The sequence below is a fragment of the Pseudorasbora parva genome, chromosome 19 (genome assembly GCF_024679245.1).
Source record: "Pseudorasbora parva isolate DD20220531a chromosome 19, ASM2467924v1, whole genome shotgun sequence".
Classification (NCBI taxonomy): Eukaryota; Metazoa; Chordata; class Actinopteri; order Cypriniformes; family Gobionidae; genus Pseudorasbora; species Pseudorasbora parva.
In genome coordinates, this window is record NC_090190.1 from 29,300,307 (window position 1) to 29,318,060 (window position 17,754).

The 17,754-nt window shown below is 35.0% G+C and overlaps 1 protein-coding gene across 1 annotated transcript in view; it reads right to left on the reverse strand.

Annotated features, from left to right (window-relative positions):
- Positions 1-17,754, reverse strand: part of tbc1d5 (TBC1 domain family, member 5) — an 89,423-nt gene that overhangs the window by 9,605 nt on the left and 62,064 nt on the right. Inside the window, exons 4-21 of the mRNA XM_067426335.1 lie at positions 14,573-14,618; positions 14,338-14,446; positions 14,107-14,196; positions 13,944-14,018; positions 13,768-13,835; positions 10,554-10,656; positions 10,162-10,250; positions 9,935-9,985; positions 9,740-9,809; positions 9,487-9,659; positions 7,071-7,213; positions 6,639-6,745; positions 5,138-5,223; positions 4,418-4,707; positions 4,193-4,255; positions 2,717-2,925; positions 970-1,066; positions 805-884 (exon numbers count right to left, since the gene is read on the reverse strand). Coding sequence (XP_067282436.1) covers positions 805-884; positions 970-1,066; positions 2,717-2,925; positions 4,193-4,255; positions 4,418-4,707; positions 5,138-5,223; positions 6,639-6,745; positions 7,071-7,213; positions 9,487-9,659; positions 9,740-9,809; positions 9,935-9,985; positions 10,162-10,250; positions 10,554-10,656; positions 13,768-13,835; positions 13,944-14,018; positions 14,107-14,196; positions 14,338-14,446; positions 14,573-14,618 — 1,949 coding nt within the window. The remainder of the gene's footprint in view (positions 1-804; positions 885-969; positions 1,067-2,716; positions 2,926-4,192; positions 4,256-4,417; positions 4,708-5,137; positions 5,224-6,638; positions 6,746-7,070; positions 7,214-9,486; positions 9,660-9,739; positions 9,810-9,934; positions 9,986-10,161; positions 10,251-10,553; positions 10,657-13,767; positions 13,836-13,943; positions 14,019-14,106; positions 14,197-14,337; positions 14,447-14,572; positions 14,619-17,754) is intronic.

Consider the following 17,754-nt stretch of genomic DNA (forward strand, 5'->3'; position numbering starts at 1 on the left):
AGGAGTAAACTTTCTATTTCGTAAGAAGTTATGAAGATAATGTTGGAATAATGACACAGACATAGCCTGGCTACACCCTCTTATCTTGACAGCGTTTGTCCAAGGCACTTTTTAATTCAACTGTGCCTGGCAGAAGAATAATTTTTTTCTGAGATGATTATTACACTTTACAACATATAAATAGCTTTTTTAAAACCATATAAACCCTTGTGGCCGTTGAGAGATGGCATCCATGAAGACGTGAACACATTCCAGTTGCTGGAGAGGACTTGGAGTTTAGCTTTTCTCTGAGAAAAGAACAAAGAACGGCACTGAAGTCATTCTTAAAAAGGGAAGATTTGTTCGTAGTTTAGCCGACCGGATACGGCGAAAGTTTAATCAGTCAGCGAGCTCTGCTTCACCTTCGTTGCTCTGGTTAGTGGTAGCGCAATCCTATCACGTGCAGAGGGAGTTTGAAAGACAACCGTTTATCCCGCCCCTCTGATTGAGCCCTGTCAATGGTGAGTTTCCAGACCAAACATCTTGATGTGGGTCTGGCTTGTCAGGCTAAGTCTCACGTTAAAGCTGCACTATGCAACTCTCCGTCCACTGGAGGGCGCCTATTCTAAACAAAGGTGTAGTTTGATGACGCCAAGTGTGAGCGCAGTATTTTGGGACATGTGGTCTCACCTCACAGCCAGTGTGTGTAAAAATATATTTGGGTTAACGAGTTAACGCATTAATTTTGACAGCCCTAATATATTTATAGGGTTTATCTTGTTATTATTACATTTTTTTGTTGAAAAGTGGAGACTTGAGTCCTACCTGTTTCAGTCCAGCAAGTGACACCAGAACCTCATCTTCCTTCTCCAGATGCTCCTGCAGTATCACATCTTGAATTTTTCCTGTCCATTAATCAAAGCACAACCATTACGATTCCATCACCAGTGTTTGTAAATGTGGAGAAGACGGACTGGCTCAGTTACTCACCTATGTGCATATTCATCATCTTGGCACAATATTTACTCATGGCCTCTAGGTCATTAATCTGACCCTGTAAGAATGATACCTGGGCCTCCAGCTCCTCCTGTAAGAAAGAATACGCTTAAATTAGCATATATACAGCACCTATAAAATATAACACAAACAGGAGCTACAACATAATATCCCAGTAATTTACATGCCATATGAAGAAAGAATGAACCTAAAATAGGAGCCTGAGAATGCAGGGTATATACAGCAATCCTTAAGTTAAATTTACTACTTTTTACTACTTTCAGAATATTTTTTAAAACCATCACGACACTGAATTGCAAGTGTTAATCAGCGACTTTTCTGTTATTTACACAGATTTTGACATGTATAACATACAAAAAAGAATATTTAGAATCGACACCAGGAGGAAATCTGTTATCATTCAGACACAGTAAAATACATCTCAACATTCACAAAGGTTGGTTAAGGAGAACCATTACTGCATACACATTTGATTTCAATTAATAATTGGTAATTCAGCAATTAAATTATTTAGTGTTTTTTTTTCCAACAACAAAACCTGAGCCAAATATTACATTTCTATAACTGTGATACGTTGTTGAATTTAACAAAATACTAAAAAATAGTGCTGTCAATCGATTAAAAACTTTAACTAGATTAATCACACATTTTTTCTGTGATTAATCGCAATAAAAAAAGAAATGTTTTTGTACATTTTAATATATTTTTTAATATAATAATTTCACAGTTAATCAAATTAATGTAGAAACAACAAAGACAGTATATTTTAAATACGTTTAAATGGCATCTTTTTATGAATGAAGGCCAGTATTACTGATATTAATACAGCTACTGATTTTTTTTTTTTTTTACATTTATTATTAGGCTTCAAAAATATAGCAGTTTTTAATTTAAGTAAACTTAAAACAATGCTAACATAAACCCATAATAAATGTCATGTTTACTCCTGCCCTTCCTGTCTGAACAGTTAGGAAATATACAGAAATTTAATACAGTTATTAAAGTTATATGCAGTCTGCACTGCATAAACTATAAATTAAATAGTTAATCCTTATTAAAGCTACAAAAGTTATTTAGTCAAGAGCAGCGAGTCATTTTCTCTGTTCCCTTTGTTCTTTAACTTTACTGACAGGAAGCTTTATTGGCTGCTGTCCCTTTAAGAGCAGACAGACACGGGGATCACACTGTTTATATGCTGTCTAATGGATCGCGCCTCATTCGCTCACAACTCTTTTTGTTCATTTTAGACTTTATATAAATCATTTAAGATTGCTCTTATGAGGATAGTCGTTGAAGATATGCCTTGAAGCAAGTCTAAAATAAAACGTAAGCCAGCCCCTTCTGTTGAGCGCGCGGTGTTCTGAGATGATGCCGAACGACCACTGAATATGACGTCAGCATCAAACATACGTTGAGACGGAGACGAAAGATCTTTGATTATGTGCCCAGATATGCTAAAGCCCATATTTAAACGAACTAACGCGAAAGCAGATAGAATGTCAATCAGAATAGGACACCTGATAGTCTGAAAAAATAATGCCTAATTTGGAAAAAAATAATACCTCTGAGACCCCATTTAACACTTTTAATGGCCTTAAATTTGACAATTTTGATTTATCACTTTTTAATACTTTTTAAAACCCTGCGGACACCCTGGAATGCAAACAGTAAAGATGTAGAAAAGAAAACAAGAGTTGCACAAACTAAATTTGCTACTTACCGCATCCTTCTTGTTTATAGTTTTGCTGTGGGAGCGTGAGCGACTGATATTAAAGAAAGAGTCTTTCTTCGTGGCAGAGGAAGGTGGAGATGATGTGCTGGAGTCTCGCCCCCTAGACAAAGGAAGAGGAGGGGAAGACATTGCATGGTCCCGTCCACCATACAAACTCTCAGTGCTAGGGGAGGAGCTAATGGTCCTGGGGGTGTGGCCTGCAAGGTAGTCATCACAAGATAAGCAACAAAAGTTAGACACCCTATGAGAACAGAGCAATTAAAAAAAACATAAGCTACACACATAGCATGAAGAGTCTGAGACACAATCACACAGCATGCAATAAATCACAGACAATTAATAAATAATAATAATTTGTTGCATTTATATAGTGCTTTTCCCTGCACTCAAAGCACTTTGCATATTGAACAGGGAATCTCCCCAATCACTACAAATGCGCAGCATCCACCTGGACGATGTGATGGCAGCCATATTGCGTCAGAACGCCCACCACACACCAGCTTATTGGTGTGTCGAGTGATGAAGCCAGTATGTCAGTATATGGGGATAATTAGGAGGCCAATGGGCAAATTTGGCCAGGAAAGCTTACACCCCTACTCTTTTTTTAAGGGCATCTTGTGATTTTTTTTAATGACCACAGAGAGTCAGGATCTTGGTTTAATGTCTCATCCGAAGTGTGGGTAAAACAGAAGTAAAACAGGAGGATGTCATTTGGACTATGAAGATAACTAACAAAACACTAAAATTTTAGGGAATAATTACACTACCAATCAATATTGAATAGTTTGGAACTATTATTCTTGTTTTTGAAACAAATGAATGCTTATATTTAGCATGAATGTATTCAATTAATCAAAGGTTACAGTGAAAACATCTATAAAGTCACAAAATAGTTATTTTGAACTTTATATTCATCAACGAATCCTAAATAATAGTTAATAGTTCCCATACAAATGTTATGCAGTACAAAATGTTTTTAACATTGATAATGCTAAATAAATGTTTCTTGAGCATCAAATCAGTATATTAGAATGATTTCAGAAGGATCATGTGACACTGAAGACTGGAGTTATGATGCTTTGCCACAAGAATATATACATTACATTTTAAAATAGAAAATTGTTATTTTAAAATTGTAATAATATTTAAAATCTAGGTTTTTACTGTATATATAAATCAAATAAACGCACCCAATATTGACCCCCAAACATTTTTGAACGTGTAAGTTATATGTTTTATGCATGATTTTTATCAAGCGTGGTGGCAAAAAGCAGCATGACTCATCACAAAATACATGATTACGCCAACTTTTTTTGAACACAGACACACATGCATGGATTACAAAGCGGACATGTCACAGTAAAAGCACACAAAGAAACATACAAAAACAGAATGTAATAAAATGCATTTATAAAGCATGCATGCACTCTCCGGTGCTTTTGTTATTGTAGTGGCAGCGGTTACCTGGGGTTTCAGATTGAATCTGGGCAGGAAGAGATATCTGAGAGGCTCCACAAGGACCTACGTCTAACAGACAGCAGAGTAAGGCTACAGCACACACCTATTCTCTCACATCTACCTATGCTTAAGCACATGCATGTACACATTCACATAATCCATGCACACTAGTGTAGTAATAAATTCTGTAGGCATACAGGGTTGAATAGGTGTGTGTATACGAGTGCTCACCTTTGCTGAGGTGCACCGGCATACTTTCAGACTTCAGCAGTCGGTGCTGATGCTGCGTTTGTGTATGCGGCTGTGATTTGATCTGCATGTTTGTAGGAGCGGGGCATGATTGAGGCTCCGTCAATGGTCGTGGCACAGGATTTTGAGGTGGAAGAGCTGATATCACCTCACTGTTAATTGGTGAGATACCACTGGAGCCTCCTCCCATCGGCGCAATGAGCTTCCGGCCAAAATTAAGAAGAGAACTGGATACTTTATTAATGTTGAGAGGTGGTGCTTTAGTGTTGGCCCTGTAGAAAAAGAAAGAAAATATTTTCTAAATTGTAAATAAATATAATTTTTAGTGCTGGGGAAAAATCAATCGTGATTAATTGCATCAAAAATAAAAGTTTATGTTTACATAATATATGTGTGTGTGTGTGTGTGTGTGTGTGTGTGTGTGTGTGTGTGTGTGTGTGTGTGTGTACTGTGTATAATTATTATTTATATATAAATACACACACATGCATGTATATATTTAATAAATATTTTATATTTATAATTTCTTAAATACAGTATGTAAATGTATTTAAATATACATAATAATTATACACAGTACACACATATATTATGTAAATGCTAACTTTTATTTTGGATGCGATTAATCACAATTAATCTTTCCATAGCACTAATATTGTTATGTATGCACAAAGTCATAATATGCACAAAAACACAAGATACCGAGTCTTGTTGACCAAATCGGCTCCACGGGTTTTGTAGTAGTCAAGGTTTTGCTGGAACTGGTAGTTTACTGGTCGCGGATTATTCTAAAGTAATATAAAAAGACATATGACAAAAATAAGTTATACTGAGTACATACTGTACTTTCAGCAGTATATAGTGTGTCTGCTTTTGAGTGTCAAGCTAGCTGTTTTTGGGACACTGGGATATATTCCCTAATAGGGTTGAAACGGTATGAGATTTTCACGGTATGATAATCTTCTCAGAAAATATCACGGTTTCACGGTATTAAAAATCTTTATTGTTTTGCTCTGTTTATTATTATAATCATCAGCTGCAATGACCCATCAATAAATGAAAACTGATTTTTTTTAATATATATATATATAACATATGGTTTAATATGGAGTCTACCTTTTTTGGGGGAAAATACAAGAAATTAAAAAAAATCCCTCATTTGAACAAAATAATAAAATTCTATTTATCTTTTTAGATCAGAAAACAATAAACTAAACTTTAATATTTTTGGAGTTTTTAATATTTTGATATTGTAATCTCAGTTACTCACCAAATTAATGTAGAAACAATTTAAAGACAGCATATTTTAAATGTGTTTTAATGGCGTCTTTTAATGAATGAAGGCCAGCATCACTGACACCAATGTCTCTATGAAACATTAATGACTTCACATTACTTTACATGACAGTATAAATGAAAGCTACCCAATTTCAACATTTATTAGGTTTAAAAAAAAAAAACTTTTAATTTAAGTAAACTTAAAACAATCTTTAAATAAACTTATTATAAAAATAATATAGTTACCAGTGGCCTTCCCTGTTAGACATATACAGAAATGTAATAGTTATTAAACTGCTTTCTTAACTGCATAAATAATACATTAAATATAGATTAATTATCTTTACTATGTTCCCGTTATTTCTTTGTTCATCAGTGTAGCTGTCCCTTTAAAATCGTCCGCCGCCTAACATGATGCGGATCTAACGTGCAGTCAGGACTTCGACATACGCACTCTCTTCTGTGTGTGTGTCAGCAGGACACTGATTTACAGTGCGTTCTCTTCTGTCTTGTCGTGTGTGTGTGTGTGTGTGTGTGTGTGTGTGTGTGTGTGTGTGTAAGTGTGTCAGGACATCGACATATACTGCGTGTTCTCTTCTGTCTTGTCATGCTTACGTTAGACGGTTTAAAAAAATTGAGGTATGATAATCGTACATGAAAATATCGCGATAAACCACCATACACCATACCGTTGCAACCCTATGCCCTAAACTCGAAATAAGTTCCATAATTTCTTTTTTAAATAAATAAGACTAATTATATTACTTTCTATTATATTATATTACTATTTTTTATAAATATATATTACATATAAAAATGTATTTGTAATCAAATTTTTATATATTTCATAATATTTATTTATTTAGTTTATTATTTTTAATTATATTAAAAGTGAAAATGAAAGAGTGGGTGTGCCTGACAGTACCTTAGGGTCTCTAAGGAATAGTGCTTTTAGGAGCAGCGAGTGGATGTCTCCAATTGGAGGATAGTGCATCAGGAGGCCAAGACACGTCTGAAAGTTACTAGCGATCACTATGACATGAACACAGGAATGATACAGTTACTGGACTTTCAAATAAACGGATACATTTCTACTAGAGCTCTTTCTAAATATACATGTTCAATGCCCACAGGCATAAGCCGACTCATCTGCATGTCATTAGCTCCCTTGTTTGGAATGTTATGTAGGTGGCAGTGATGCGCTATTACTAGACACATTGTGGGTTGTGTATTGCTTGATATCCATAGAGCTCAGGGGTGAACACCCAAAGTTTTTTTGCACCTTATGAAGTCTATATCTTGTTTTCCATTGGTTTGTGTTATGAACAAAGCACAGATGAGAGAAAATGTTACTTACATGCATCTCTGATGTACAGAAGCATAGCGACAAACACGTAATCCACCAAGTCCAAAGTGATGCTGTCTGCAAAAAGAGCATCCCAGACCACCAACAGATCCTGCAGGGGAAACTCCCGTCCAAACAGCAGTCGAACCCAGCGACTGCCCGCAAACATACAGAAACAGAGAATTTATAACTTCTCTTAAAACAACACTTTACATATCTTAAACATATTGTTAATTCGACACTGTTTATATACACCATGGATAAATTACAAGAAATTATGATTGAATATGCAGTAAATAAGTAATATAGATAATTATAAATATAATAAATAATATTATACAATTGTAATAATTTATCAACATTTTTTATGATTAATTAAAAATGTATGTACGCATGCATGTATGTATATGTATATATGTATGTATTGCCCCATATAATAATAACAACAGGTTGAAAGATTATTGCAAATACCAGACCAAAAGTTATGATGACACACCACACAGCAATCAAACCCACAACTTTTGGGTAATGTGCTTATTGCCTTATGAAAATCCATTTTGGAAGATAAGATTTTATAAAGGCAACATTATGGACGTAGCAAAATTTAAAGTGGATAAATCCCACACAGGATATGACATCCAACATCCAGCCCATTGCTCAACACAGTGTGCCAATCAATAAGGTTGTGCAATATCAAATAGACTTGAATGAAAGGCACAAATACAATTAATAGGGGGCCAAAAATAAATAGTCTCTAATGTTATGACATTTGGTCCAACAAGTCTTTAAACTTAAAAAAACAACAAAAAAAAAACAGTTAGTCTCATTGTAAGAAATGGCCAGAAATAAAACAACGTAACTACCAAAGAAGTACGGTATGTATAACAAAACTTGTCATTCATTTTTTATTTTTTTATGTCATAACTGATACATATCCAAAGATGTTGATAAATGTAAAAGAAACTATTGAACATACTTGGCATATCAGTAACATTTTGGACATCACACCATACGGGATTTGAACACGCAACTTTCTGGTTGTGCTCATCACTCATCATGACAGTGCACCATGTACATGACACACAATTGATTTACTGCTGAAGAGACCCTTCAATATGAGGTGGAACACAAAAGCTTTAGTTAGCATGCTAACCGATGATGATGCTAATCAATGGACGCCATCTTCCCTTAAAGTTAGTTCTGAAGCGAGAAACTTTCAATCATGTGCGCCAACTCACTACACATACCGACCGATAACGACACGCAATATGTTTTTAAAAATAGAAAGACTTATTTTATTAATTTCAGGATAAACATACATTGCTAGATAGGTAAATTAACACAATCAAGCTAACATTTCTAATTTATTTACATCTGAAATGTTGCACGTATATGTAACAAGCAAAGTAATTATCATAATGTACTTTAATTAAATAACATTACAAATAATGTCAGAAAGATTTCAGCTCTGCTGTTTTTTTACAAATACCAGTAATGATGATGTACAATGATGTACAGTTGTCTTATCACATCGCCGGAAATCAAGTCATCAGTGTCCAAATGTGTAGTAAGTAAGGAGTCCTTACCAGTGCCCGAATTATTTATTTTGTATCGAAATCATCCATCATCATAACTTTTGAACAAAACATGTATCATTTCAGAAGTCACCATTTTAAATTGGTATTGGGTATTGCTGTGATCATACTGTGACCAGCATGAGGAGAGTACAAAACATTTTCTTTCTAGGACAAAGTGTTCTAAAGTTAAAAAAGCAGCCACACTTTATATTAGGTGGCCTTAACTACTATGTACTTACATCAAAAAATAAGTACAATGTACTTACTGTGTTCAAAAAGTATTGCAAAACACTTTTGCTGAAATTGAGGTGAGATACGGGTAGAGTAAGGGACAGGTGTGGTGGTATGGGTAAGTTTAAGGGTAGGGTTAGGTGTAAGGGAAATGTCAAAAGTGTAATTAAAAATGTAACTACAGAAATTAATTGCAGACGTAATTATATGTAGGTATTTAAAAAAATGTAAGTACAATGTAAAACCATGTATGTACACAATAAGAGCATTGTATCAAATAATTAATTAAAATGTTAGTACATAGTAGTTAAGGCCACTTAATATATAGTGGGTCCAAAAAAGCTAAAGTTAAGTGTTCTAAAGTGCTATTCCAGTGAATATTGGAACTGGTGGTGGCGCAAAGAGTTGGTTAAAAAGTTGAAAAAAAGTTTCAAAGTTGGTCCGATTACTATTCAGGACCACCACTACAAGTGTGGCAAATTTCATAATTTTCCTACTTAAGGTTCATAGGGCTGTCGTAAACTCCCATTGCAGAGGAAGATAATAATAAGAATACTAACAGACACAATAGCAGCTTTGGTGTTTGTCTCCTAATAAAATAATAGTTAATTCATACTCACATGCCATAAATCTGGGGTGCTATCTCTAGTCTGTTGAGGTGCATGTACAGTTCAATGTCATGTTTTTTTACTAGCTGGTCCTGAATTCGGTTGACTTTGGTCACTATAGCAACAGAAGGGCCAGAGTCCTGTGGTCTCGCAAAGGGGATGCTGGTTAACATCTCTTCTTTGCCCTGTTGGAAGTTGGAAGTTGGAAGTTGGAAGCTGACAAAATATCAATGCAATTAGTTTTACATAAAATCATCAATAGTACCTTTCTGACCTCCCGCTCAAAACTGCTGAACCAGGGTTCTGCTGTCTCCATGAGCAGAGAAAACATGATACTATAGAACAAAATGAAGAACAAAAAGACAGATGCAAAAGATTGAGCAAAGGGTGCTTAGCAACTATATGCAGTTAATCGAGGTGTAAGATCATCTAGTGTGATAATCTGATAATCTTTACTCACTAGGCATCATGCTCATGGAATTTAGGATCCAGAAGGACTTTCATCTCCTCACTGCAATTGAGGTACAATATAGTTTAAATAAATATACTAATAAATATTTCAAATTCAATGAATAATAATGAAAACATTCAAACACTACACAAACAAATGTAAAGTTTAATTTGAGCAATTCTTCAGAAGTCTGTGTGACAGTAGACAGTCTCGTCTGTGTGGTAAATAGCTCAGACCTGGGATTGGCCGTCTCACTGGCATGCTGAAATGCCTGGTGATCACAGTGGAGAACAAACACTATAGGGGCCAGTAACTCATGCATGCCCTGAAAAGAAAGACAGAGAGGGAGGTATAAAGATACAAATCTGCAGATAAAAATAAAAGTATAATAAAGATAAAAATGTGATACAAATGTATATATTTATTACAGTATATGTATATAATATATGTATAGAATTTCACTGCCAGTACATACGATGTGTGACAAAGTGTGAATTAAATTGAATTACGAGAGTAATTAGGATAATGTAGAGAGGTAAATGCTTATTTGAGCAAAATTATACTACAAGATCGACTGAGCCAGTTTGACAGTTACGTTGCTAGTATTTGTCATTAAGTGTGTATAAACCTGCTTATACAGTAGCTGCTCGTTCTCTCGTGCGTAGCAGAAGAGAATATCAGTCAGCTTTGTCCTGACATCCTCTTCCTGGAAGTACAGCATCTCTGGAAACCTGCAGACAATCAATGAGTCGCAGATATTATATTATGTTAATCGTATATCATATCTTATCTTATCGTATCATATCATAATATATTATAAACTATGTGTTATGAGTTCAATGGACAACCCCCGAAGAGCAACTAACACCCAAAAAGGCAGAATAGGCCAATGGTTTACACAGCAGCAATGGTTTACAACCACAGGGAATGTGGAGATTTAATTCTCACTCCATTTCTAAATAGGAAAGACAAATAAGGCCCATAAAAAAGGACTTATTTCCATTAATTCAAAGGCAAACCTTCGATGAATGAACATGAATATCTCCAGGACATTATGTGTATGATTATTACTGTTTTGCATATTGTCTTTTGTGTTGTATACTGTTTTATGCATGCTTTATGCTAGAACCAAAAGTTAATGTAACCTTTCCATGTTTAGGATGTATTTTAATTGTCTGAATAAGCATTCACGTTATATGTATGTTGATACCTATCCAACATATCAATATTACAAGAATCTTTAATAGTCTAAAATGCATTTTAGAAATTCTATATCAATTCTATATACTTTTTTTTAAATTTATTATTTTTGTAAATTACTTAACAGGACTGAATTTCTAATGACCTTAGAAACCTTTTGATCTAAAGACTTATGTTTGAATAAGAGATGCGCCAATGTATCGCCCATCGATATTTATTGGCCGTTTTTTGATCAATTTACAACCATCGGCATATCGGCTATAGCATCAAAAAGGCGATATAACAAACTGATGGTTTATTAATTAACTGTGTGAAGGCACTGAGCTGTATAATGTCTGATGCATAATCCAAGATTATAATGTAATATTCCTGCTGTGCTGCTGTCTGCGTTTTAATTAATGTAAATCAAACAACAACAAAAATAATGCTCACTACTTCTGACTAAATCATTTTCTTTACTGAATTTACTGCATAATGCGGAATGTCATGGAATTTGTCAAAGGTTTGATGGATAAATAAAACGTTGACTTACACTTAAATCAAATCACAATATATACTAGGGTCTTGTGAATATTAAGCTGCAAAAAGACTGTTTAAATATGAATCCTGCAAGTGTCTCTGTGTGCTTCATTTACCTGACACACAATGAAACTTGCAGTGTTTTTCAGCCTCTGCTGCACCAATATGAGGACATAATTGCATGAACTTCATCTCCAGTCACTTTATAAGCATTTTACCATTTCATTCAACAAAATATATTGTCATATCATAAACACGCACACAAACTGGAAGGTCTTCAGGGCAACCGTCAAAATAAATACAGTTTAACAAAGTAATTGTGACGGAAATATATTAATGTTGTACAGTAAAATTAGCTATGTCTCAATGTAATAATAACATATGCATTTAATTTATACAGTGAAGAATATGCAGTGTTATTTATTTAAAATTTTTTACTTTATTTCTGTACCTAGAAGCTGTTAAACCTACCTAAAAAGCAGTGTTTATTCTATATGCATCTTTGTTGTGTTGTATTTATGTTGGCCTGCAGAATTTTAAATAGATCCAGTCTATGTTCATTTGAAATGATTTGATAATGCGGCAATAAACTTGCTAGTAGGCTATACGTTAAGTTAATGTACTTTTGATGATCAAAAAACTATGTATTTTAATGACTACATTTCAAAGAAGAGGGCAAGTGACAAATATCAGTATCGACCAATAATTGTGTGGTAAAATCGGTATTGTATTGGCCCCAAAAAATCATATTGGTGCAGCCCTAGTTTAAATGCTTTAATTTATTTTAGAAGAAAAACATAAACTGTCTAAGTACAGACTGATTCACAATAATATACAATATGTAAAAGTTTGTTTATTTAATGAGTAAATAATGCACAAAAAATATATATGTGTTTACACACAACCATTCAAAATTCACCATTCACACAATCATTGGGGTAGGCAAGTTTTTTATGTTGTTTTATTTGAAAGAAAAATTAACACTTTTATTCAGCTGACACATTCAATTTATCAAAAGTGACAGCAAGACATTTACGTGGTTCCTACTTTAACTAGTATTGAACTAGCTATTCATTAAAGAATCCTGAAAGAATTGATGACGGTTTCCACAAAAATTAAGCAGAAAGTAGGGTTTTCATTGACAATAATAAGAAATGTTTCTTGAGCACCAAATCAGCATATTAGAATGACTTCTGAAGGATCATGTGACACTGAAGACATTATGCTGAAAATCCAGCTTTGCCATTATAGGAAAATATATTAAAAAGAAATTTTATTTGTAATTGTTATAATATTTATAATATAATACTGTTTAACTGCATTTATCATCAGGTAAATGCAGTCTTGATGAGCATAAGAGACTTCTTTGAAAAGAACCCCAAACTTTTGAATGGTAATGCATATGTACCGTATTTTCCGGACTATAAGTCGCTCCGGAGTATAAGTCGCATCAGTCAAAAAATGCGTCATGACGCGGAAAAAAACATATATAAGTCGCACTGGACTATAAGTCGCATTAGGGCAGAGCTGGAGCCGCGCGCATGCGAGCACGCGAGCACCCGCGCCCGCATGCGACCACCTGCTCGCGTGCACTCGCTCGTGCCCGCTTCACTGCATAACCCGAGCAGAAGAAAGAAAGTTTGAAGTGAGTGAGAAACTTGTAAGGGACTGGCGAAAAGCAGAGGTTACTTTAATTGTGATGAAGAAGAAAAAGAAATCTACTTGCGGACTGTAAGCAAGATGGCCAGAGCTGAAGGAACGAGTCCACAGAGGCTTGAACTCTCTGCCGGGAGAGGCTCTGCCACGCGAGACGAACGCTGTGAGAATCGGTCTCCGCTGCATATTTTACTACATGCTGTTTGTATTTTGCAGAATAAGATTTTCTTTATGGGAGCATTTTGTTTGTGTTCAGTCTTTCTAAGTTGTTGTCTATAAGTAAATATTAGGCTACAGGAGCAGCATAGAGCGCATTCTCGCGGCTATATGTTTATTCTTGTCAGTCAGTATGAATTAAATTTGATATATAAGTCGCACCTGACTATAAGTCGCAGGACCAGCCAAAATATGAAAAAAAGTGCGACTTATAGTCCGGAAAATACGGTATAAGTAGTTCACAAACTTACGTTCGTAAAACATCTTGTTTGATCATGCCCCTGAGCTCCTTATCTTGAAAAAACTTATTCCAGAGACTCTGAAAGAGAAATAAACAAGGAAACAGAAAGAGGTGAAGATGTCAATCAAACGGTAATGGGCAGATCCAACCACTCTTATGGTTTTACTGAATTGGATGTTCTCTCACCCCCTCATCCTGTGAGAGTGGGTTGTTCACCACCAGGTCCTGCTGGCCAGCAGCTTTGCGAGGGTTTGTAATGTGCTGCAGTTCAAGACAAACAATCATGATCTAAACTCAAAACCTACTGAATACGCATAAATCACTACCACATACATGTGCGCACACATACCGTCTCTTTGATCTTCTCGTACTGTGCTCTGAGCTCCTTGGTTCGACGGATCCATTGAGTCTTATCTTCCGGCAGTACGTCCAGATAAAGCTGGAATGAACAAAACCAACGCTCGTCATCTACTTGGTTGGGCACAGATATTGCACACTTAATTTGTCAACCCCATTAACAACAAAAATACAATTTTCATGCATTCAGCCTGTCATTTGCAGGCTGTCAGGTAGCCATTACCTTCCAGCATACGCTGCGGAAGCGGCTGCTCCGTAATCTTCCAATAATGCCAGCCTGCCTGATCCGTGTCAGGTAGTTACTGTTCTGGAACAAATCATCCCACTCCTTGCTGTAAGGAGCACGTCAAACAGAAAGTCAGAGAACAGAGATACACCTTCACTACACATCAGTGAGTTTCAGATGTGAACCAGAGTGGATCTGTGGTGATTTGTGACATTAAGGAAAGATGAGAGACCTGTATGACGGAAACGTGGACTCAACAGAGCTATCCAATGATCCTCCTGAAATTAAAGAAACAAAATTACACTGAGAAAATAGTTAAGACATCATAGCTGATCTAAACACACTGCAATCCACTTAATTCAGAACTATATAATTTAATGTTTTTCATAGTGCAGAATAGCACTAGGCAATATATCGCATATTAATAATACAATCATAGTGTTTTTTCAATTGATATGAAATTACAAATCTTTTTTTTTTTTTTATGTTTGATTCATTTCACCGCATAAATCTAAATGGTCAACTCAAAATCAATTCAAAACTCAAATAGTTTCAAAAGAAATCTGCGGACATTCTGAGATGATGGACCTTTAGGGAAACTTTGCATGATGGGCAATATGCATTTAAAGGCTGTAAATATAAAAGGACTGTCAAAGTAATTTGAATGACGCCACATTTAATGCAGCAGCTGGTGCCACTATGAATATCATATGCACGGAATGTAATGGAAATGAGACTAGCTCAGAATCAATTCTTTCTTTTGGGAGACACTTTTGCCAATGCCAATTGTTTCAAAGCAGCTTCAAAATGTTGGAAAAAAAGGAAAATAATGCAACAGAATTTGATTCAGCTTTGGAAAAAACTGTGATGTTATCCAGCTAATTTCAATTATCATATAGTGCCAATGCGGGCAGAATAGTAATATAGTTGAAATTTAAAGGGTTATTTCACCCAAAAATGAAATTGATGTCATTAATGACTCACCCTAATGTTGTTCCACACCCGTAAGACCTCTGTTCATCTTCGGAACAAAAAACTACGACTTTATTCAGCATTGTCTTCTCTTCCGTGTTTGTTTTCAAAACTCAAAGATTCAAACGGTTATGAATCAGTGTCTTGATCCATTATTCGGATCGCCAGTGTCACGCCACAGTCTGACACACGATCCGAATCATGAATCTTTCGGCTGTTCCCTTCAGGGTTCAACATTAGCTTGAGTCATTAATAACATCAATTTCATTTTTGGGTGAACTAACCCTTTAAGTGTTCCCAACTGAGCAAGCCAAAAGTGACGGTGGCAAGGCACCAAAACTCCTTCAGAGCCAAAATGGAAAAATGTAGATTTTGAATTTCTCACAAAAATAAGTTCATTAAGCCCTTGTCTAGTGATCCCAATGCTCCAAATAGCAATTAAACATCTAAAAGTATCTTTATTTCTATGATTTCTGAAAGGAGTACCTTTCCTTTGTCCATGAAACCGATCTGGTAACACTTTAAAATAATGGTCATTAGTTAACATTAGTTAATGTATTAACTAACATGAGCAGTGCATGTGTTACTATAATTGTTAATCTTTGTTAACATTAGTTAATAAAAATGCAGCTGTTCATGGTTTGTTCGTGTTAGTTCACAGTGCATTAACTAATGTTAACAAGATTTTAATACTGTATTAGCAAATGTTGAAATTAACAAAGATAAACAAATGCTTTATAAGTGCAGTTCATTATTAGTTCATGTTAACTAATATTCTTAACTAATGACCACCATTATTCTAAAGTGTTAACAACGATCTTACTCGTGCTGACTGACAGATCCGACGTGTGCGCACAAAGACGCCTCAGACAGCGCGATAGATCCCGATATAAACACATAGAAGCACAGTATTTAAAAATATTCTTGAAGAGTATTCATGCAAACATCATCTGTTATATCGTATATGAACATATGGTTAACTGTTGTGGAAAAACATCTCATGTGTTACATTATTTTAGATTTGTGCGATACAGTAGGTCTTAATATATAGGCTGTATGTTTCATTAATGTTATTGTTAATCAAACAACTGTGGTATCATGGAAAAAATATGAATATATATTTTTTCTACAGATTTTTGGTGTTGCCTTGGCGTGTGTCAAATTTGGTGCCATTACTAGGGATTTTAAGGTGTGTTTGCTAGGTGATTTTGTTTTGGAACCTTCAGAAAACTAACTCGACATGCTGAATCTTGACGTCAAACAGGTTTAGCTCAGTCATTTTTTTGTCTGATTCAAACAAATCACCTCATTTTGAAGGTTTTTTTTTTTTATGGAGAATATAAACAATAAATAACAAATACATTTACTCATTGCAACTTATTTTGCCAGCACGGGTCACATTTTTCTCTTTATTTAGAAAAAAAAATGTCATTTTTAATGTGTTTTAGTTCTTACATTAAATAAGAAAAAAACCATGAAAGAGATGAAATTATTATATAAATCTATTATTGCTGTGTAATAACATTCATTATCATTTTAATTTAAAAATATAGCTGCAAGCAGCAATTATCGGGCTAAGCACACTAGAAGCAAACTAGGAAACAAGCAACAAACCAACTGCAAAAATGAGTAAAGACATTTTAGAGACCCCACATTAAAACATAAATACATTAAGTTGTAAAGCCAATATCATGTTCAGTTCAATTATAGTGACACCAAGTGACACAACCAAGTGTCAACCAATTGACACAATCCTGACAATTATTTTGTGTCAAATTAGGTGACAATACAGGCATTTGAAATTACCAATGCACAACTTTGATAAAAATTTGCCACTTTGTCAATACGCTGATTCCAATTTTCCTACAGTGGGTTTGTCTTGATTGTCTAACGGTTTCAAAGATATTCACAAAAAGTCTTAAAGGGTTAGTTCACCCAAAAATAAAATTGATGTCATTAATGACTCACCCTAATGTCGTTCCACACCCGTAAGACCTTCGTTCATCATCGGAACACCGTTTAAGATATAATATTTTAGTCCCAGAGCATAATGCAGTCAATGCCCACTTTACTGTCCAGTGTCCTACATCATCAAAGTAGTCCATATGTGACATCAGTTGGTTGATTAGAGTCTCTTGAAGCATCGAAAATACATTTTGGTCCAAAAATATCAAAAACTAAGATTTTATTCAGCATTGTCTTCTCCTCCATGTGCCTCCAAAAAGAATCAAACGGTTAATGAATCAGTGAATCGATCAATGATTTGGGTCGCCAATGTCACGTGATTTCAGCAGTTCGGTTCGCGTCAAACTGCCAAATCACGTGACATTGGCGACCCGAATCATGATTCAAATGATGTCACATATGGACTACTTTGATGATGCTTTTATTAGCTTTCTGGACATGGACAGTAAAGTGTGCATTGACTGCATTATGCTCTGG